General features: G+C 34.4%; 2 protein-coding genes across 2 annotated transcripts; one reads left to right on the plus strand and one right to left on the minus strand.

The window, feature by feature from the left end:
• Positions 1-7,165: 7,165 nt before the first annotated feature.
• LOC102608370 (malate dehydrogenase, glyoxysomal) lies at positions 7,166-11,342 on the plus strand. The gene is made up of 9 exons (XM_006466328.4): positions 7,166-7,402; positions 7,591-7,809; positions 8,161-8,475; positions 8,974-9,063; positions 9,193-9,276; positions 10,401-10,436; positions 10,564-10,653; positions 10,772-10,866; positions 10,989-11,342. Exons 1-9 carry the CDS (start codon positions 7,328-7,330, stop codon positions 11,059-11,061), a joined length of 1,077 nt encoding a protein of 358 aa, XP_006466391.2. The 5' UTR covers positions 7,166-7,327; the 3' UTR covers positions 11,062-11,342.
• An 8,720-nt stretch (positions 11,343-20,062) lies between these two features.
• Positions 20,063-24,298, minus strand: LOC102608073 (leucine-rich repeat receptor-like serine/threonine-protein kinase BAM1). Its single transcript, XM_006466327.4, has 2 exons — positions 21,446-24,298; positions 20,063-20,971 (listed from the first exon to the last, which is right to left on the minus strand). Exons 1-2 carry the CDS (start codon positions 24,024-24,026, stop codon positions 20,514-20,516), a joined length of 3,039 nt encoding a protein of 1,012 aa, XP_006466390.2. The 5' UTR covers positions 24,027-24,298; the 3' UTR covers positions 20,063-20,513.
• Positions 24,299-24,530: the final 232 nt, after the last annotated feature.

Here is a 24,530-nt window from a genome sequence, read left to right on the forward strand (position 1 = left end):
TCTAGATTCAAAGCCTCCCAAGTATGCCAACAACCCATTAATTGGATTGGTCGGAAACTCTTCTCAACTTTAGAGTGAAGGATTCGAGTCTCCTTTTAGTATTTATAAGAGTTTTTTATTTTTTATAAATATTGTGCTTTATTTGGGATTATCTATGTTTGAGCTATGTTTACACATTTTTTGGACTTACCTAATAGGCTTTAAGTCTATGGGCTTGTAAATTGTATTATATGTATCCTTTTTTTATTATTATACAACTTCAATACTCAAAGAAACACAAAATATCTTAAAATTTGTTCCATATTTAGTTCTTGAATTTCAACAATCATTAAGAAAATCTTGAAAATTTTTAGAAACAAAACCTAAAAAAATAGTAAAGAATATATCTTTTTTACTTCCATTAAAGCCATTACAAAAATAAACAAACAAATGAATTAAAAAAATACTATTTTAAAATAGAATATTTGGAATTGCAGAACATAGAAAATTGTGAAGGTGAATTAATGGTTAGATAATGGATATGAACTTTATATTTAAAGAAATTAATTTTTTTAAATGAACTAATGAATGTAGTAATTTTCTTTGTAGATAAGATATGAAGAAACTGTTTCATCCATTGATTTTTGAGAGTATAAGGGTTTTAATAGAAATTAAAAGGAATACTAAAAGTCAAAAATTCTAATGTTAAATAATTAAGTTTTCTTTACATTTTTAATTTTTTTTCTTGAAAATACAGGTAATGAATGAATTAATAGTTAGACAATGTTATTAATTATATTTCTTTAACACTAAGGTTAACAAATATAGTTTAGGCTTTCCTACGTTACATAATTAAAAAACTTTATTAATTAAAGAATTATTAAGGAAATACTCAAAAAATAAGACATTTTTAAAATATAAGACCTTAGGCGACTGCCTTATTTGCTTATATTTAAAGCCATATTACCCAAGTATAAAGATATACAATAATGTAATTTACATCAACCTACAAGTTATGAGGAATAATCCAAGAGTGTTTGACAATTAAACTATAATTTATTTGAAATAACTCTTTTAAGTTGATGTAAGTCCCAAGCATAATATATCATCGTAGTAGTCAAAGAGTCATGTTTGTTGGCTGAGAATGATATGAAAGACTTGAAGATGAAACGATCTACTTCTAGCTTATGACGTGTAATCCATTGTCTACCAAGAAGAATTGTGTGTAGACGATCTTGATTATTTGTACGTCATTATACTATCATTTGGTTTTTGAATGAAATTTCAGAATGATAAAAAAAAAAAAAAATTGAAGTTTTGGTATATTTTTCAAATTGTTTTTTTTTTTAAATTCAAACACAAACAAAATCCTTATTTGTTGGTGTTTCCAAAAAATGATACATGAAAAGTATATAATTCATTAGAATAATGATACAACCACAAACTCTTGTACAAATTTATTTTGTACAAACTGATGTGGCATTAATTCATTGGTTGAATGAAAATATAAAATAATAAAAATAAATCATGTGAGCCAAGTGATATGTAATTCAATCAATGTTATCATGTCACATCAGTTTGTACAAAATAAGTTTGTACAAGAGTTTGTGGCTATATCATTACTCAATTCATTATAAATTAGCACAAAATACAAATCTTTCATAGGATTTGAAGAAGATGCAAACTTGCTTTTCTAGCTCGCTTCCACAGTAAATTATAATAGAATAAAGAGTAATTTTCCTACTACCTCAGATTCAAACTTCAATAAGTGTAAGAATTAATAAAAGAAAATAATAATAAAATTATTTTCCACGTAAGCTATGGGAAAAAACATAAAGCAGCCGAAAATGTAAAATCCAATTCATTATTTCGTTTAAAAAAAAAAATCATACTTGGGATTACAATTGCTATAATAATCTTAGCATGACATGCAACCAAAAAGTTAACGTAGCCTGTATCCCTTCTGTGAACACTGAAGGTATAATAAAACCCCAAGAAGCGGAAAAACAGTAAGAATCCACATGATAGCAGTGGAATCAACAGATTAATTAATTTACTACCAGCACTGATATTTTTGACTTCATCATCTTCATGTGCACAAGAAAACGAGCTCAAATTAAACAAATATATATAAAATCCTCGAAATTATCATATCCTTAAACACCGGCTTGTTTAATTAAGTACTGCAAAAATATTCGAAAACAGAGAATAAGGAATCCGCTAGGAACCAGCGGAGTCCTCCCATTTTTCCATAGCATGCAGAAAAATCATACCCTTTAATTAGATTAAAGGAAATAGTTAAAGCGAAGAACCAATAATGGACGCGCCAGAATCAATTCTAAAGATTTTTTTTATTTATATTTTTCATACAAATTAACATAGGAAAAACAAATCGATAATCTTCCATATCGTTCGTAGCATTAAATAACAAAAAATGTACTTAAACAAGATACACAGCAGTAATCTCTATTATTTGAGAATCTAATTACGTGAATAATTAATACGAGTTGGCATCCCAGAAATTCAAGAAATCAATCTTGCAAAATTTGCTGAATCTTACGTGTAAACCATCGATGATCAAAACAACTAGTGACAAACCATGTGGATTCCAGGGGCCAGGATTGAGTATCTCAGGTTTATTATAGGGGACATATGCAGTGCAGAATATTGCTTTGTAAACAAATATAACAAGGGAAGCAACCGGATTCGGCTGGCTGCTTGCTTTTTTATCATGGAAAAAAGTAAGTTAATTGGGTACAGGCATTTCAATAAAATGAAGATGGCAAGACTAGAGATGCACAAAAAATAATGACAATGCTGGGACAAATTAATCCGGGATTGATGATCATTAATGTAGAAGCAAGCTTTTAGAGATTCTTAACAGTGGAGTGCAACATGGAGTTCCATTCCCAGTCTATACAACCTTACCTTAATGTCAACAACAAAAGACAATTAATTAATTAATGCGGATTGTCGCCGGCCTGATGAATGGGAGACGCGAAAGCTTAAACATGGACATCGGAACAAAACTGACAATTAATTTGGCACTTTATTTGGCAGCTGCAAATAATTGTATTGTTCAATAACAACAAATCAAAAACAGTAACTACACCACTGGGACTGAAGATCCAAGTAATTCATAACCTTACAGATCATGCTACAGAGAAAACAAATTGACAAATTCTCAACAAATCTCAGTTAAAAGTGTAATCAGATCTACTTAGAATTTTCTTTTAATTCCTCTTCCTGTAAACACACATAAACTTAAAATAAAACATCGTGCAGTATAAGAAAGCACAAAGATACACACACACACACATATATATGTATGTATGTATGTATTTATATATGTAAGAATCAAAAGAAATAACAAACACTCGTAATTAGTGTAAAATTATCATTTGCATTAACTATATATAGAAAGGAAAACAGTTCAATATATTGTAAAGTTGGAAGAAATAGCGACATAATTATCCTCATAACTAATAACATGAAAATTGAAGTTCTCATGTATACATACATACTGTATTTAATTGTTGATGATCAGATTCTTCACATGGACATGGTGAATGGCTGATGATGAAAACTTGTTGCAGCTCTTCCTAGCTTCTTTAGATTCTAAAGAAGTTGAACGAAGGATATTATTGTTAAACCAGAAGAAGGGTAGTTTATGATGAAAAATCTAAATATGAAATTGAGTAAAAAGCTATGACTACAATTGCCTGGCTCCATCCTGTCTGCCTTTCTTTTTCTATCTGTGAAGGAATGTTGTTCAGGGAGAAAGAGTTACATTGTTTTCATCACTACCCCTTATAATTCAGTACTTATCTACCCAAAATGACCTTTTGAGTACACAAGTAAATGCCAAGTCCCCGGTAAGGGTAGTTTGGCCATTGCATCTTACAAGTAAAATGGGTGGTTGAGAAAGATGAGAAGTGCTTGTCCTCTAAGGCAAACCCCACCAACAAATCCTTTCTCTTTATTAATTAATTCCTCTCCCTCAAATTTGAGAGAGAAACTATGAGAGAGGAGGAAGAAGAATATAAGAGAAGACGGAAAGGAAAAGGTAAGAGAGTAAAGGGGTTATAAAGAGCGGCCCCAGAAGAAAGAGGAATAAGAGACACAAGGCATGCCGTGCATGCGGCTTATTTTGGCAATGCACTGTACTGTTCTTGGCTGTAGCCTGTAGGTGGCCGGTGAAAAGAGCTTTTCAACTTACCCTTTGGTCTGTTTTCTAGCAATAAGCCAAGAAAACCAAATGTCTCTCTTTCATGGTCCCGTTGCCCAACAACAAGTTCAAGATTTTAATTATCATGCAATTTGAAGTCAGATCTGTGTGATACAATATAATTCATCCGCAAACTTTAAACAAACAAGTTAATTATTTTTATGTGATAGTAATTGATGGTGTTGCTTCTTAGTTTCTAATCTTAATTTCATTACTTACCCAATTTGGAACCATTAGTATTTCAACAACCATTGAAAGATTAATCACATATGGTAATAATTTACTACACAAGCCAACATACCACATCAACAAATTAAATTTTGCAAAACATGTTTATGCCAGCCGACATTACTGTTTCCTCGAACATGGTACTGTAATTAAGTTATTGGCGAAGATAATGATATTTTAAATAAGCAGAATATCTTTCTATTAATCTTATAATATATGAGCTAGGGGCATTGGGTTAACACACACACACACGCGATTAAGACTTTGGTAGATTAAAGTTTCATTTGCAAATGTCGTATGAACGCACACTAATTTATATATATATATATACACCAAAGCTATTAGTATCAATGAGACAGCCACCCTCTTTGACAATGAAGGATTTGGGTGTTGTGCCTTTAACGTCAATATATTCTTTTACATTCAAAGAAATCCATCAAAGAAATTGTCGCCAAAGTTACCTTTTCTAGAAGACAAAAACTTTTTTGTGCTGGACCTGGTCAGCTAGTGTTGAGATCAAAGAGGCCGACAATGTCGTTTGCCCACTTCTTTGCTTCCACTATCTAGGGCTACTTTCAAATTATACGTGCATCTAAAGTAAACAGCAAATATAAATAAACACATGTAATTTCAAGTTTAGAAATCTTGTGTTAGTTTCTTGAGAATAAGTTATATATATATATATAGGAAAGGAAATGCATGTTTGATGAAGAAAAACACAAAGCTAACATTTAATACCATTCATAATTGCTTGGTTATACTGGTTGGTAATTGGTGAAACAGTACTGTTATTTACCCCGGGTCAAATTCCGAAAGTTAAAACAAAACGACACTGTTTTATTTATTTATTTTCTTTCCTCTTCTTCATGAAATGCTACCGTTTCACCCTACCAAAAACAAACATTGCCGTTTGACCTAGGCAAAAGCAAACGTTATTGTTAATGCTGATGAGGTTAGGAATCATGGACAATGTTGAGACTCTATCTTGTTCAAGCTTTTGCTTTTGCCTTGTCTGAGCCAAATCTTATCACCTTCGAGAAATATAAGAGCTTAAAGATTCTGCATTTCGCTTGGGTGTGGCGAATTGAAGATGAAGAGCTTAAAGATTCTGCGTTTTTCTCAGTTGATAAAGTAATTATTTCTCTGCGTTTTTTCTGCTTTAGTTGGTTTTGCTTTTACTTGATTGAAACAACAACGTTTCGTGAAGAAGAGAAAAAAAAAAAATCAAAACGGCATCGTTTTGATTACTTTCAGAATTTGACCCGGGGCAACCAGCATTTTCCTTGGTAAAATTAATGTTAAGCAAGACAAAAAGACAAATGCCGTCTTCAATCCATTGGGCCATATGATATCATTCCCAAGATGACTTGCATGGACGATATAGACTAAAAGTCTAAAACTATAAATGGATTAGAAGGGGTGGCCTGATCACGTGGGCTGAGTCGTACACTTTATTGTGCGCTATTCGTATGTGTTAAGCTTTTATTCGGAGTTGTAGGTTTCACAGCTCAACTTCTCTTAAATAGGAGCTCAACATGCGTGTAGTCGTGCACTTTGCACACTTTAATCATGCTCTATTTATATGTTCATCTATTTCAATGTATGTGAAAATATTTTAAGAAATCATTGTCTTGAAGAAATTAACGTGCGTTCTGATATAATATTCTAAATTAATTGTTCCCCCTAGTGTGTGTGTGTGGGTACACATATATATTATGAGCTATTTCTTTACAGTCTCACCAAAAATTAATTATTGTTTTTTTTTTCTTTTAACATGTTCTGCAGCTATATAAATCCACCATCTCTCCATCCAATTAAAAGATTCTTTTTTCCCTAAGAGTTGTCTCCGAATATATATATATGCATGTGCGAAATTGAGCTGGTGTATTTGAAAGGAGACAACAAATTAAGACGTGGTATATCTTGGCATTATGTTACACTTTTTATGGTCGTTAATGATTAGCAAATTTTTATTTTTATTTTTTCGTTATAGAGAGTACTCAGATTTTGGTACTCATCCCTTCTCGGTAAACAAAGTTTGTTCTTTGCGAGAGTTTTGCTTCTAATGCTTAAAACGACTCAGTTGTAAATCTTGTTTGGTAAATCTCACATTCAATATTACCAAAATTGATGCAGATAAAAGCATCCTGCATATGTATTATGTATATACTAAATAGGACTATAGGAGGGCTGGTCAAATGCGTGTACTGTCATGATTTTAGATCATGATTCTCTCCTGATCTGATTATCTTTTGAACAAACCATTCAATTGTTGATTGATTGTTAATAAATAAAAAAATAAAAAAAGTTAAATTTTATCCATACACTACCACTAAAAGAAACATAATAAAAAATTTTTAAAAGATCAATATAACTCAGATTAAGAAAGAACCATGTACTCACGATTTTATGGTGTGCAACCATACTCAAACTCCCAAAATCGAAAAAACTTTGTGTTGTGTGCCACGAGCATGAATTATAAGGAGAATAGGGTCTACTTAGTAGCCTCTTGTGTCTTCGTGGGCTTATTTGCCCCCTCTTCAGCTATGTTTTACACTGGCCAAATTGGGCTTACCAATGGTGCAACTTAAGCCCAAGCCCATGGAACAGGGCCTTATTTTAACTTTCAATAACCTTAGAAAGTTGATTAATTAATTATGGAAACAAATTCGGTAACGTGGATGGGACCGCACAACGATAAGATGATCACTAGTCAGCTTCCACGCATCCCAATTCTTGCATCGGAGCTCTCTCCCTCACGTCAGCAATCTCAGCCCTTTGTTTTCATAATTATAAATTAAAAAACAGAAGTAGATGTAGCACCACCGCATCAATTTCATTTTCTGTGAATTGTTTGTTTTATCACAACTAAGTCTCCAGAAACTCAGAACCATGCAGCAGCCAACTTCAGGAGCAAATCAACGCATTGCGAGAATCGCTGCTCATCTCCATCCACCAACTCTCCAGGTTCCCTTTGACCCTTAATTTTATTTCTATATTCAAATTTGTCAGCATAGTTGATATTGCTGATTGAAATTTAAAAACATATTGTTGGACTTGGAAACTTTTTATCTGTTTTTCTTTCTTTCTTTTTTTTAAAAAAATAAAATTAATTTATTGAAATTATTTTGAATATCGGTGTAATGGAATGATAGATAGAGGGAGAGAGTTCGGGTTTGGGGCGGATGGATTGCAGGGCAAAAGGCGGGTCGCCCGGATTCAAGGTGGCTGTATTGGGAGCTGCTGGAGGGATTGGACAGCCTCTGGCTATGTTGATGAAGATCAATCCCTTGGTTTCAGTTCTTCATCTTTATGATGTTGTCAATACTCCTGGGGTTACTGCCGATATCAGTCACATGGATACAAATGCTGTGGTATTTTTCTCATTCTACTTCTATTTTGCGCAATAATAATAATAATAAACAACGTTCTGTCCTGTTTTGTTTAATCTACTCTAATTCCTTTGCTTCGAAATATGTAAAGATTTTAATTTAAATGTAGGGAATTTTTTTTTTTTTAATAATCAGTTTATGTGGATTGTCATTGTCTGTATATGTTGACAAAGACATATAAATATTCTGCAGTGATCATGGTCATACCTCTGGCGCAAAATAAGTTTGATGTAGACAGCAGAGCAGTTCCGGATTCTTATTTGGATTTTCAAGATTATTTGGCTTGTTCTTGGTTGTGGTCACTGAAACATAGCATTGGTTTGGCATGTGTAGGTACGAGGATTTTTGGGGCAACAGCAATTGGAGGATGCCCTCACGGGCATGGACATTGTAATCATTCCCGCTGGTGTTCCTAGGAAACCTGGAATGACTAGGGATGATCTGTTCAATATCAATGCCGGAATTGTTAAGACCCTTTGTGAAGGAATAGCTAAGTGCTGTCCAAAAGCTATTGTGAACTTGATTAGTAATCCTGTTAACTCCACAGTTCCAATTGCTGCTGAAGTTTTCAAGAAAGTTGGCACTTATGATCCAAAGCGACTTTTGGGAGTCACAATGCTTGATGTTGTTCGAGCCAATACTTTTGTGGTATGCAATTTGTATCCAATTACATTGTTAATTATTCTCTTTGTATTATTTAATGGCCAAGCTTCGAACACATAATTCATGGATCTCCCGAATTTATTTATTATTTTCTGTCATTTTTCTTTTACCAAATGACTTTAGCTTCTTTGTGGAATGTCGTGAAGAGGCAATAATATTAATTGCAACAAAGAGAGCTGTATAAAACTGTACACTTAGAAGGAATCTGCTGGTTGTCTTCTCTGAAATATTAGGCATGACTGTTTTGAGAAACCCATGTTGCTTGAAATTTGGTGATTCAAGTCATTTTATGGTTCATTGTTTAGATTGTACATTTCTCAGCCCCAGGATCAGGACATATGGTCTTGGTCATTAAAGTTGATAAAAGATGGGCACATGGTTGGGCCTCCTATGTTATTGAGTTATATTCTTTACAATTATCTTTTTTAACTTCTGGTGGAATGAATCTTATCTTTCTGTTATATTCTTTTGGCTTTCCTGCAGGCTGAGGTCTTGGGTCTTGACCCCAGGGAAGTTGATGTTCCAGTTGTGGGAGGTCATGCTGGGGTTACTATTTTACCTCTTTTATCTCAGGTTTGAGAAAGAGAAAGAGTTTTCATACTTTTAAATGTTTTTATTCTTGCGCTTATACTTCTACAACTTTCATATTCCAGCCAATTTCTATTTTCGCTGGGTACTGATAATTTGTTTCCCAATTTATAGGTTAAACCATCATGCTCTCTCACCCCTACAGAAATTGACTACTTGACAGATCGTATCCAGAATGGTGGTACAGAAGTAGTTGAGGTAATCAGGGGAAATTGGTCTGATCTTTGAATGTTATACTGTAATATATATGGTATTTTTCTGTTCTAAATTGTGAATAAATGCATGTATTTAGGTCTTTAAGTTGGTTTCATTTCTGCATGATGTTTCTAGTTTAAATAAAGCAAAGCATGTTTTTTAGGTCTGATTGGTGATAAAATGACATGAGACCCATGTGATATAATTGATCCAATCAACTTATCTGTTGTTTCATTTTATGTTAATACCTTATGGATGTTAATGGAGAATAGGTGATACAATACGAGATCATGCTTTTTGACATACTTTCTGTAAATGCTACAGACTAACAAAGAACTACAACTGTCTTGAAACATAAATAAATTAATTAAAAGAGCTCTAAAGAGTCTCAGACACTTTTTTCCTTGGTTAAAAAGCTTCTGGATGGTTGTGGATCAATTTAGCCTCCTTTTGGGTTTGAGGATTGGTACATCATAATAAAACAAGTTGCTGCAAATAATTCATCTGTTTCTACTAGTTGTACAATATATTATAAAATTGTATTGTTGATCTGTGTAAAACATAAACAAGAAAATATAATATTTGGGTAATGACTGTATACAGTGCACTAGGTAAACATCACTAAAAATCTCTATGGTATGTGGTGGACTGTGTTAAGATGACAAGGACAAACAAATAGTTCTACCCTTGCTATACTTGCTATACTAAGGACAAGGTCAATGCTGATTTTCTATAATATTGAAAGTGTGATGAAGTTGAAAACTTGAGATAAAGAGTTAGCGGTGGCAATATGTGCCTATAGTAGCACTACCATGTCTTCGGTTTTGTTCTGTGATCTGATTTTGGAATTCACAATAGCCATTTCAATATTGCAAGCGTTTCAATGTAGGAATTCCTTGTTATCTGAACTGCTTGTTTTGAATGTTTCAAAGATGATTGGGACAGATAGTATTTTTTTCCATGTTGTATGGAAATGTTGGCTTAAAATCCCATCTTAAATAATAATTTTTTTCCATGTTTATACTTCTTCATAAAACTTTTTGCTAAAAGGCGTTATTTTGTTCGCATTCTTTTATACATGTTTGTTGCAACCATAGGTTAGTAAGCATTGTTAATATATTTGGCAGGCAAAAGCTGGAGCTGGTTCGGCCACTCTATCCATGGTTAGTTCCTTGTCGTAGTATGCTTTTTCTTATAAAAGTCATGTCCATTTTTTCCTTGTGGATTTGGACAAATAATAACAAGCTAGCATAAAATGTGACAAAGAAAAATTGTGTACAAAAAGTGCAGGCATATGCTGCTGCCAAGTTTGCAGATGCTTGTCTCCGAGGTTTGAGGGGGGATGCCAGTGTTATTGAGTGTGCATACGTGGCTTCTACGGTATCTTAGGATTCTTACATGCACAACGCATCTTGAATGTTTCTCCCTTCTTGCTCCATCATCTTGCAGTTTTACTTGGTGGTTCTCCTAGAAACTTAAGCTTTGCCTTTTTGCATAGGTGACTGAACTCCCTTTCTTTGCATCCAAGGTACGGCTTGGCCGTGCTGGAATTGAGGAAATTTACTCACTTGGCCCATTGAATGAGTATGAGAGGTTTGTAATTATTTTCCATTTTGGTTTTTCTTGTTCTTTGTTTCTTTAAAATCTAATATCCTACTGTATGAGCAAGTTTGAAGGGACTGTGTATTAATATTGTGCTTGCTTTTCATCAACAGGGCTGGTTTGGAGAAGGCAAAGAAAGAGTTAGCGGGAAGCATTCAGAAGGGAGTCAGTTTTGTCAGGAAATGAGTAACCAATCACATGGTGACTAATGATAATGGTTGTGCTTTTGTTGTTTGCCTCAAATATCTCAAGATTACTTTCCCCAGAATAAGAGGTAGGGTTTTCGTTTTTCCATAATCAGATGGAATTAAGTTAGGTACAAAGAAGAAGCAAAAGATTCATCTTTGTGGGGTTGGTTTGGTTCTTTTGATATTCTTGTAATGAATGGATAAAGAATATGTAGATGACGAACTGCCGCCTGTCTTATCATTTTAATCAATTCAAAATCAGAGTTCATACTTCTGCCAGACACGTGTTCGGGTTTAGATCTGTCAAGTGATGAAGCATTGTCGAAATGTCTCTTCTTCTTCCCTGGAAAACTTGCTATTAGGAATTAAATATAATAACAGTATTAAAAATTTTATTGTTCGTTGGTTTCAACTTAAAACTCACTCATTATAAATATAATTTCGTGCAAAAGAAAAACTCCATTAGAACGCGAGTTTATGGAACTGTTTTCTGGTGTGTGTGTGTGAGTTCTAAAACCTTTTGAGTGTACGTGACTGAAAAACCCAAAGGTGCCAGCGTAGTTTCGGTTTTCGGGCCGAAAGGTACAATCTCGGGCTCGCATGCCCGGGTAGGCCCGTCACTTGCGTGCACGCTAAATGGCTTATTTTATTCTTTGATAAGTAAAGCGATGCGTACGGGTATGTATGTAATCGAGTAACGTGTACGTTCGGCTTTTCGACTCGTGATTGATGGTGCTAAAAACAAATAGTTTTATAATTGATGCAAAGATTGGCTGGGCAATCATGAGACAAGCAGAGCGCCAGGCCCGTGAGACATTACATTATTACACTATTAAAGAAAAGAAGCAGAAGAAGCTGCTGCTTCTTTCTTCAATTCCTAACCCACCATCACCACCAGTCCTTTCTTCACTTGGCCCCGCAACCGCTCCCCATGTCTGTACGTGAACATACATCAAATCCCACCCCTCCTTCTCTCTCTCTCTCTCACAATAATTGAGTCCAAAAAAACGAATACTGAAAAAGAAGGTAAGGTTACAGTCTATTAATAATTATAGATACCTAACGAAACGTGCTACAAAGTTAATGTTCTATTCCACAAGGCCATCAGTTTTAACATATTCATGTTTCAAAGTATTACCCCAGTACTGTAATATATATCATATGTGGAGGACAAGTATTAGATTGTTTAATATAAACTTAAACAATGGGGAGTGGACTTAGGTGAAGTGCGGATGCTATGCGACGGTCATATTCTCATTACCTGTGTTCAACTTCATGCATAAAGTACTCGACAACTTTAATGCCAAAGTCCAACTTAGTGAAAATTAAAGCCTTTTCGTTTTCTTTTTCTTCTCTCTCGTGTGTCCTACCGATTGGTTGTTCATATTGAATCTTCAAAAGCTATGAATATGAAAGGCCGACTCAGTGTCTCTCTTTTCTCTTGCTTTTTCCATCAGTACCATCACTTGGAATATATCTAACGCTCGCTCTCCACAAGTGCATAACTTGCATCAAAAACAGTCGGCGTTGATTCACTTAAAGGTGAGTTCACGTTGAGAGTTGAACAAATTAAAAGTTATATGTAGATGATTTTCGGAGGATCCAATCGAAATTCGATATTCGCATTTTTTATTTTCAAGTTTTTTTTTTTTATTACTATTTTCAAGTTCCTAAATTAATGTTTGTATAAACTGAAACAGATTTTGAAGAATCAATACCAAAGCCAAAGGCATTGATATACTAGGTATCTTAGACATGAACTAGGCACATACAAAAGCTGGATCTGGATGCTTGAGTGGGTCATTGTTAGAGGATGCGATACATCTGCATCTGCATCATCAAAACCCATACCCACTACATATTGTCTCTTTTTATCAAGACCCCATGCTCCATTCCATCGATGACTCATGACTGACTGGACTGGAGCAAGCATTATTTGTTTGCGTGGAAAAAAATGTTTTGTATTTATCCTGTCTCTGTTCTCTTTATCTATTTATTAATGGGTTCATCTTTTACTCCGGGAATAAAATAACAATAATGATAACAAGAACAAAAAGAATGAGGACAAAAGAGGTTTCTTCCCGAATCCTACTTCTGGTCATTTCCATCCGTGGGGTCCTTCTCTTGTCCTATCAAACAACAGCCTAACTCCATGGCTACAATGCTATCAATCGAAAAGACATCATTTTGTCACTTGTTGGATCCTGATCCCGTCAATAATTCAATTCTGTAATTCACTATACTTTCACCTTCTTTTTTTTAATATATATATATATATATATATAGTTCGATTATGTTAGAACAGTTAACAAGTCGAGCAAAGGTTATGAGGTAAAGTATATTTTTATAACTATACGAATAAAGTTATAATATATTTTTTATTATTTATTATTTTATGTATATAATTATAATTTGTGATCTACCTTGAAGTATCTCTAAGATAGCCATTACGATATATATATATATATATATATATATATATATATAGAGAGAGAGAGAGAGAGAGAGAGAGAGAGAGAGAGAGAGAGAGAGAGAGAGAGAGAGAGAGAGAGATAATGTTATCATGCAATTGATCTCTACAACCAATAGTTAAAATATTTTTCTTTACTTAATACTCATTTTTTGTTTTAAATACGTTTACTAATATATGCTTACTAACACAATTTTGAATGTGTGATGAAAAAAAATTATGACCATTGGAACATGCATCTATTATACATAAAGATATATCTTTGTATATATTCATTCTATGATGATTAAATTAAGTCTTTTTTCTATTCCTTATTAAGTGATAAAGTAGTGTGGGCTTATGCGAGTTTGGCTTTATTATATTCATAATTATATAGAAGTTTATGAATCTAATTTATATTCAAAAGTTAATTTTAAAAATTGATGGTTGTTCAAGTTTTATGTACTTTACTCAATATACATTTTCAAATATGTGAAATAGTGTCCCAAATATATATTTCAACGACTCATCTGTACATATGTGCAGAAGAAAACACAAAACTCTTACCGCACGTTGGATAAAAGAAGTGAATTACTATCGAATCAAGATGCAATCTAAATATCCTTCCCACGGAAGTAAATCACTGCCCGGACCGGATATCCTTGATCAGATTTAATCTTACTAGAAAAGGCATTCGATACACCAATTAAAATTCTTAGAGAAGGCACCCTTTCTAGTCTGAATTTTAATTAAAATTTTCATAACAAATATAAGGATATATAACTTATGATATGAGAAGGCACCCTTTTATTTAATATATATATATATATATATATATATATATATATATATATATATATATATATATTTTGGGTTTCCTTTCAATGAAAAGCATACAACTTCATTAAGAACGAAATCAGTAATGGCTCATAAGAAAAGTAAATTGAACTTTTGGTCAAGCAATTACCATTCTTGATGAGGTTTCAGTATAGAGTTGCATGATATGAGTTGGGATCCACCATATTTGAAAAGATTTAAAGAGGCCTAGCTAGGAGCACCGACCCTGCTACGTAAAAGAGAAAAAAAGCCAGCACAATGAAATGGAGAAAGTGACAGAAAGTTGCATTCCCATGGAACATCTATGCTCTTACGGCAGCATGCATACGATATTAAAAATGCTAAAACATATTTTGAAGATGAAATAAAATTGTGGAAAGAACTGTAAATTGCTGCATCAAAATTAAGAAAGGCAAAGGCTGATTTTTTTATTTTCACAAGAAAACGTAGTTGCCCTGAATGCGTTGCATTTTTCTTTGTGAAGTTGTTTGTCTTTTTCGAACTTTTCCTTTTTTCTCAATCCTCCCTCACGATCTTTACTGTGTCTTTGGTATTCAAATTGGGGGTTTGCTGACGTTTATAATACCCCCATCAAAAGGGAATCTTGAACCACGGGGTTAATTTCTCTCTGTCAAAATCAAATCTCTTCCCTTTTTAGTTCTTAAGTTTTTGTCCACTTCATTTGGTGTATCCAAAAAAAATTTACATTGGACCTCTACACCACCTTAACATATTGAAATAGTGTGTCGATCAATAAAAATATATTATTTTGATAGGTCTGATGAATTTTGAACCCGTGTACTTGAATGAGATAGGTAGATCAATTTTAAAATAAATAAGTAGGTAGGTCTCGTAGTGACACTTATCAAACCTACTAAAATGGTGGGTTCTTACTAGTTTGGTGCACCATCTCTTATGAAATAATTTCTTGCATTTTTAACATTTTTTTTTCGTAGAATACTTAATGCCAATTACGTGATTATCAAATGACCACGAGGACTGCTTTTTTAGGATTTTGAAAATTTTCTTTTCTGAAATAGAAATATATTGTAAAAAAAAAATGTGAAGAACATATGTTGAACTAATTAAATCTAACCTATAAAAAATCATATTTATCATTTTCTGTAAACTGTATTTTGCATTGTATCAAATAATTATAGATTATATTGATTACGTCTTCTAATTTGTTTATATTATATACCAAATACCTCCTCTAATACTCATCCACTTGAGCACTTGACATCGGGGCCCTTATCAACTGATTAACTCGAACATACATCATGCATATCTTTGTTTCAATAACCTATTTGTTAATCACAAGTTTGGCATTAATTATGCATTTATTAATTTAGAATTTAGTGTGTGAGTGAGTGTGAGTAGGTGGGATTAGGTTCTAATGATTCATGTTCCCTCTTGACCCTAGTTACTTGTATCCAGATATTGATTCTTTGGTTATTCAGAGTCTACTGTTGGAAGAAGATTTTGGTAAAAAGTAAAATATGAATAAATTAATAAAATAAAATGCCAAATGATACATATAAAAATAGTAATGCCAATGTGCAAGAAAATAAGTTGAAACAAGATTGCGTGAATCCTTGGTGAAAGAAACCAAAATCCAGACTTGCGATGCAGCAAGTTTACAGTTTACCAGCCCACTATTTCTGACCGTCCGATGACTGATTGTTACGCATCATTCAACGACAACTTTTATTTATTTAAAAGAATCTAGAATAATCAAATCAAAATATTCTAATACTTCTTCCTATTGAATTTTTATGAGAAAAATAAATAAATAAATAAAGAGAGAGAAACCATGAGTTGACTTTGAATTATGTACTTATTGTTCAAAAATACTAAAAGTGAGAAAACTAAGTGAAATTTATTCTTTTTTGAAAGGCGCCCACTTTTTACATATCTTAATTGAAATGAAATTGAATATAAAAAAAATACAAATAAATTTATGTAGTGAAGATATATAATTATTGGAAACTTACATAATTAGTCTAAAAATTTGTGGATTTTTCGAAATTAGTCACTCTAACTTTTTTTATAGTAGTTAGTTAATACAAAATTTTTAGACCAAATTGCCTGTATCACTATCAAAAATTTGTGGATTTTTCGAACCTTTTTATAATAGTTTAAAATTAGTCACTCTAACTCTCACTCTCAAACCATAGCCCATCAACCCTCACTCTCAAACCATCACCCCTCGACGGCAAAAGCCGACATCGAACATCGAAAACACTACAACAATTTCACACAATGGCTCATCAGCTTATCTTTGATTACAATTTGTCTATCTTTTGCGGCGACATCGTGTCCATTTTTTTTGTTAGTATTAGTTTTTTTTTTTTTAGCATTAGGTTAGTTAATCCATTATTTATTGGATAGTGTTGTTGCCATACCTCTTGTATTGTATGCTTGAGCGAGGTTGGTTGGATTGAGCATTTTTTTTTTCTATTGGTTTGATCATGGTTGTTTTGTTAATGGCGATACTGGTAGTTTGAGAAAGGTGGTATTTTCTGGTTTTTTTTTTTTTTTTTGGTGCAATAAGCACACTTATCACACTTGTGCCTAGTGCGAGAGGTGCATGTTGCACCAAAACACAATATTTGTGTTTTTTTTAAAATTTTTTTATAATAATTTTATAAATGAATAAAATTTGGATTTGACCATTGCAGTGCTATAGTTTTGGTTAATAATTGGTGTGACATGCATTCTAGTGCCTTTGTTTAGGTGCGTATGGCACCTTCAGCCTTTGTTTGGCTGCAACAAGCACTTATTGCAAAAGTCTATCACTTATTTCTTGGGCATCATCCCCTACTTCATTTTAATCAAAATTTTATTGTTTTGAAATTTTTTTTTGATACATCAAGGGAAACTAAGGACCAGTTTAGGTTTTTAACTAAATAAGTAAGTTGTTGATTGAAAAAATAGATTAGTATTTGATAAATTATATTGTTATTATTACTGTGAGTTTGAAAAGCAGTGTACATGCATTTGGTAAATTTTATTATGAAAATGTTGCTTTATATATAATGAACAAAATAGACAAAAATTTAAATTACCTTTTATATTTTTGGAGTATGTTTAATAATGTTTAGACAACCTTTTTCTTTTAAAAACACAAAATTATATAAAGTGAAAAAAAATCATTTAAACAAAATCTAATGAATTTCATAATTTGTTACATAAAATGTGAGAAAAATTCATATCAATACATAATTTGAATAAAATAAAAAAAGTAATATGTATTACTTTAACATTAGAGTTGTTCAAATAAACATCATGACCATAGAAAAACTATAAATAGATTGAATGTTAAATGCCATGGTTATAAAATTGATTTTAAATGTCATGGTAAACTTTTATGTGAAATTTGTCATAGTTCAAAGAAAATTTACGTAACCATATGCAAGTCTTATTGAATATTATATTAGAAAATTAAAGTAAAATATAAAAAATATAAACTTACTGGATTAGCACTTTGATTTTGGAGAGAACATACAATAATTGTGGCGTAATTTGATTGTGGTGGTAATATAATAGCTAATAACTTATATATTTTGGTGTTTAGAAAAAAAAAGGATACGATTATCTTTTTGTTAAAATATTAATGTTATAATAGAAATTTTAAAAAGGTATGATGATTTACTTAATAAGTTTCTTATAAAAGGAAACTCCCTACTTGATTCTAAAAACTGCTATCAAAATAAAAAAAATAATCCAATTTTACAAAATTTACCAAATATTATTTCTTTCAAAAGTTATGAAATAATTAGCGTATTGAATTTCAACTTCAATCTCAAGCAAGTCTAAACCTTAATTCTAAATGGATTTAAGTATTTTATGAAACTACATTATTAAAGAGACAACATTTAAAACATCGCCTATATTGTTTTATGAATTTAATTTTTTATTGAGAGTGATGAGGTTTGAAGATTTGTTGAGATAGGTGAGGTTTGATGATTTATTGAGTGGTGCTAATTTGATAGTTGGTTGAGAGTAGTGTGCGTGTGTACATAAATATAATATGATAGTTTCTTTCATAATTGACTAATTATGATAAAAAAAAAATGAAAGTGGTTAACTTTAAAAAATCCAAATGTTTTTGGACTATTTATATAAATTTCCCTATAACTACGAAGAACGAAAAAATTGAGCTGTAACATAATAATTCTATCTGTTAAATATGTAAAATTAAAATGATCATTGATCAAGCAAGCCCTTTTGGTTCTCTTTTGAGTTAAAGCCAACCACAGTAGTAGCAAAGCAAACGAACCTGACAGGCTGACATGCTTTCCCGATTCCATGTCCGTCAATGAAAATTAAAAAAGCTAGAAAAGTGATGGGACAAGCCACGTCACTTTTCATCCCACTGGGATTCCTCAATCAATCACCGTTGATCTCGTAGCATCTTTAACCATGCAAATTAGAGGAAGATACAACGAATGCTACCAAACGAAACGTATGCCTTCGTCACCACCTCTATATATTATTCATAAAGCAAATACGGGCAGTTTAAAATATTACCGAGTCCTACTTGCACCCTGAAAATTCAAGATGCGTTGCTTATAAAGTGTATTCTGAGTAATTTCAGTCCGAATTCTACATCTCAGCCTTTCAGGATTCTGTGTCGGATTGCCAAAATCGGCCAAAAGGGCAGGATTTGAACCCTTCAAAATATTCATTAGACCTATTTTTTTAATAATAAAAAATCCTAACACAAACTACTATAATATCCTAAATAAAAACAACTCTCCATCTTTAACCCATATCTTTTTTGACAGAATTGAGAGTTTATGAAGTCCTTATATATTCAGATTTGGCCAAAAATTTCTTATTGGTGAAGGCTTGAGTTTAGCCAACCATTTTTTCTTATCAAATCCTTTGGGATTGGTTAAAATTCTCTCTCCTAATCAAGCTTTGGTTATGCATAAAAGAAATTAGGCATGAACGAAAGTAAATGTTGATTACAAAAAATCATTTAAGCTGTAATTGTTATTTTCTCTAATAAAATATTTCATGGTCTGGCGATTGCATATAGTATCTCTACAATTTCAAGAGAAGATGCGCTTATGAAACTGCGAAAACTAAAAAAATTAGAGAGAGGCCAGAGGGAAGATACTGAAACTGTATTAATTTCACATAAGGTTATAATGGGTATTCAAATAGGTTTAGTAAAGTAAAATATATAGTTTTTAAATTTTGTATATGAATTTATTAAATAAATAGATTTAGTAAGTATTTCAATGTGTGATGTGTCCAAATAGTCTTACGTAAACTAAATTTCCAAAACAACGAATAATTTGCGATATCAATGCACGTGAATTGCGTATGGTAAACTTCATATTTGGGTCCCAGTGAAAAAGGCACGCAAGCAAGTAGGCAACCGTTTCTGATCTCTATTTGCCCCCAATAAATGAAACCAAGAATTGGGAAAATGATGGACCATTGCCAGTAGCCGTACAGGCTATGGAGTAATGGCGGGCAGAAGATGAGAAGTTGGAAATTTTAAATCATTGCTTCTTTAAGAGGGAAACAAGCATTCATTTCAGCAGAGCTACAGTTGAATTTATTTCAGAAAAGTGACCTGTTTATGCCAGAAGGACAATTGAGTATTGGGTTTTTCAAAAACCTCCCCACTGTCTCGGTAATTGAAAGGAACATTTATGAGAACTAAAACACATTTATCTGTGCAAGGGTGCAATCATCCAACCCAATAGTGTCGAATTTTCAATCTTTTTCCATCACACGTAATTAATACTTACTTAAAAACACCGACTTTCATCCTTCACTCCCTTGATGTTACACAAGAGCTCGAGTTTTGCAGAGGTACAACAGTTAACAGCTGTGCCATAATAACAGATGACAGAAGAGTGAAGCAGCAGCAATGGCAGTAGTTACTACACTGACATGATTGGGGAGAAAAAAAAGAAAAGAAAGAAGACTTTTAAAGAAAGAAATTAAAATACCCCCACGTAGCCCACCAATCTTACTGTACATGAAATACTTCAAACATTAACACCTTAATTAGTTAGAGAAAAACCCCCCCACAACCCCAACAGCCCTGAATAAAACTAAAAAAAAAAAATAAAGCCTGATAAAAACTAACACAATTCATGGAAATTTAAAGAACAAACACTCCTTGCCCATAAAACACTTCAAATGCTAAGAAGATCTGGTGGTGGAGATTGAGGTGGTGCTGGCCGTTGATGATCTTTCTGGTCCTTATTTGAAGCGTTAGGTGAGTCTAGACTAGTTGTGCCTGATGGTGGCAAGGACTCTTCACCCTGTTTCGAGGTAGGAGGCTTTGGCAGCTCTGTTAGAATTTGAACCACTTCACGCATTGTTGGGCGCTCTACAGCCTGTTCTTCGACACAGAGCATTGCAACGTAAAACACATGCATCACCTCATGGAGAGGAACAGAGGGGAGTCGTGGATCTAGTATTTTAAGAACTCCTTCCTTCTTGGAGTCTGTCATTTTTCGAACCCACTGAACTATGTCCACACCATCACCAAATTCTCCAACTGGTTTCCTGCCAGTAATTAGTTCCAAGAGGACTACACCAAAGCTATACACGTCACTCTTCTCATCGACCTTCAACGTGTAAGCATATTCTGCAAAGACAACATTGGATTTTCAATTAAAAAATGAGACGGATATATATTAATTTGTAAGTTTGAGGACAAAATTTGCTCTTGGTCATCTCTGTTACAAAATAGTAATACCACTCCTTGAAAAGGTTACAATCATCAAGATTTTGGACTCTTGTGATTTTTCTTGACATGTACACCTAATTTATTGTCAAAAAGCAAATTATCAGAAATATGTACTTTCAAAGCTGCCCAATATTTCCAATACAGAAGCCTGGGTCTGGTTCGACCGGAGAACTAACATTTTCAAAGCGCCAATCATGTGTACAGAAACCCTAAAGTCCAACTAGATCTAAACACAGAGAAAATTATGGTAGATTGTGCAAGATCTCACTTAATGCACCATGAGTCAAAAGTGCTTTTGGACAATTAATTGAAAAAATCTCTACAGAGAAACAAAATAATTGAACATATAATTTTCAAAATCAAATCAGATACCTGGAGCAATATATCCATAAGAACCGGCAATAGCAGACATGCACTCTGATGTGCCTGAATCTTGCAAGAATTTAGCCAGGCCAAAATCAGCAACATGAGCTTCAAAACCAGAATCGAGGAGGATGTTGTTTGATTTGACATCACGATGAACAATCAATGGTGAACAATCATGATGAAGATAGCAAAGCCCCTTAGCAGCCTCCACAGCAATCTTATACCTAGTATCCCAGTGCAAATGGCCTCCTTTCTTGCCATGAAGAACCTCCCCCAAGCTACCATTCGGCATGTACTCATAGACCAAAAGGTTGGTCTCATGATTAGAACAGAATCCCAATAACCTTACAATGTGCCTATGTCTAATCCTCCCCAAAGTTTGTATCTCAGCATTGAATCCATGATCATGAGAAGAACCCCGGCTCATCGCAGGCAGTCTTTTAACAGCAACTTGATCACCATTAGGCATAAGCCCCTTGTAAACAATCCCTGCACCTCCTTTGCCAATTATATTATCCTCCTTTAAGCAATCAAGAACATCATCACAAGTGAAGTCCAAGCGCTGGAAGGCAGTCAATTTCCAAGCACGAGACTCACTAGCCTTCTTCAGTGATCTTGCCTTGATGATTGCAGCGACTGCGAAAGCAATGGAGCAGACAAGCAATCCAACAACAAGTAACAACTTCACAGAAGCAGATAATGGACCTTTAACATGTGGCTGGTGGGTGCCATTAGCAACACCATCCTTACAAGGCCCCAGATAAGGACCGCAGAGTTCAGAATTACCCAAAAACGAGGTGTAATTAAAGTAACTAAACTGACCAGTTCCAGGAACTAAACCGGAAAGATTGTTGTAGGAAAAATCAACACTAGTTAAACTTTGCATACTTGCTATAGATGCAGGGATGCTACCGACAAGGTGATTTCTTGACAAATTCAGATAATTCAAGATCCTCATACCCGTGAGCTGATTCGGGATCTCCCCAGAAAGTTCATTTCTGCTGAGATCAACAAAAGTTAAGAGCTTACATTGGCTAATCTCTGGCGCAATCCTACCCGAAAACTTGTTGTGACTAAAATCCATCTTCGAAAGCTGCTGTAATTTGCCAATCTCGGCCGGGATTTGGCCCGAGAACTTGTTCCCATCAAGCAAAAGCTTCTGGACACCAGAAAATTTCCCAATACTCGCCGGTAACGAACCCGAAAGTTGGTTGTTAGACAAACAAATTTGACCCAGATTGACCGAGATAGAATCAGACACGGGAAACTGGCCCGTTAAATAATTATCCTGCAGCTCCACTTGACTAAGACTGGGCAACCCGAACAGACCTTTAGGTATAGATCCGTTAAGAAAATTCTCTCCCATACGCATCCGACTCAACGAGTCACATTTCCCCAAGGATTCAGGAATCGGACCAAACAAAAAGTTCCCCAAAGTGATTAAAGTTTGCAAGCAGTTACCAGCACACATATCAGGTGGCAAAGTTCCTGTCAATTTGTTAGACGAAAGATCAAGAATTCTCAACTTGCCATTTGACCCCAACCTTTGAGGAATGCTCCCAGTAAAGTTATTTTCCCACAACTGTAACACCTCAAGCCGCGGCATAACGCCGATAAACTCGGGGATTGCCCCGTGAAGCTTGTTTCTAAACAGATTCAATAGCGTCAAGTTCTTCAACTCGGCAAATGATGCCGGTATCTCGCCAGTAAATATATTGTTTGACAAATCCATGGACTTCAGGCTCTTTAAATAACCCAGCTCTGTTGTTAATGGCCCAGACAGAGCGTTCACTTGAAGAAACAGAGTGTCCAAGTTTTGCAACCTCCCTATATCGGTCGGTATTTCACCAGAAAGCCCACAGTTGGCAGCGTCGAATCGGACCAACGACGATAAGTTTCCGATTTCCGGAGGCAAACCGCCGGTGTAGCTGTTGTAATAACCAATGTACAGCTGCTGCAGCTTCGTTAGGTTACCGATTTCGCCGGGGATTTTGCCTCCGAGTTCGTTACCGGAAACCGCCAAGTATTCCAGAAACTCCCAGATGCCGTACTCCGGCGGGATCTGACCGGAGAAAAAGTTGCCACCGAGATGCAAGTGGCGCAAGTTTCTCAGCTGGGTAACAGCAAGCGGCAAGTCACCGGTCATGTTGTTGTTATACAAGTCGAGTACTTGTAAGCTAGCAAGCTGTGACAGCTGGGGTGGGAATGAGCCGTTGAAGACATTGTTGGAGAGGTTCAGGAGGCGGAGAGAGGAGAGGGCGGAGATCTCCGGGGGAATGGGGCCGGAGAGCTGGTTGGCGGCGACGGAGAGGTTCTGGAGGAAGCGGAGGTGGGCCACGTCGGGGGAGAGAGCGCCGGAGAGGTTGAGACCAGACAGGTCCAAGGAAGTGACGTGACGTCGGGAGTCGCAGGTGACGCCAGGCCAGGTGCAGTGGCTGGTGGTGGCGTTCCACGCGGCGAGGGATGATTGGGGGTCGTCGGTAATTGAGGATTTGATAGAGAGTAGGGCTTTGTATTCCGGGACCGTGCGGGATTGAGAAATGTGGAGTAAGAGGAGGAGAAGGAGGAGGAGGAGGAGGAGTCTCATTATTGCTTTCTGCCTTCTCTGTTTTTGCGGGCTTTGAGAGGAGAGGGAGCGGAGTTGTGGTGCCTGCCGCTGGTGAACGGAGATGCTGGTGGTGGGAGTTGAGTAGAAACTACAAAGTGAGGTACCAGTGAAGAAGAAGAGAAGGTGTGTGATTTTATTTATCTACGATTTTATTTTTTATTTTTTTATTTTTTAAATTAAATCAATAAGGATACCATTTAAAATTATATTTTATTTGTATGGCGGGGCGATTTTTAATCACGCGGACCGGAGACTTTCATTACAGCTGAAAAGGTTCATTTATTTTCATTTTCGAGTTTGGACTCCTATTGTTCTTTAAATAGAAAGAATTTTTTTTTTTTTTTTAAAAAAAAAGGAGGACTATTCTGTTTTCTTTTCTGTTCAGATACATGTGTTCTCTAATGAGGAAGGAAAGGCTAATTCCTTTTTCTAATTCCAAAAGAAATCCAATTAATTTTGCCGGTTGAAATTCTATTAACTTTT

Source organism: Citrus sinensis, chromosome 7 (assembly GCF_022201045.2).
Source record: "Citrus sinensis cultivar Valencia sweet orange chromosome 7, DVS_A1.0, whole genome shotgun sequence".
Taxonomy (NCBI): Eukaryota; Viridiplantae; Streptophyta; class Magnoliopsida; order Sapindales; family Rutaceae; genus Citrus; species Citrus sinensis.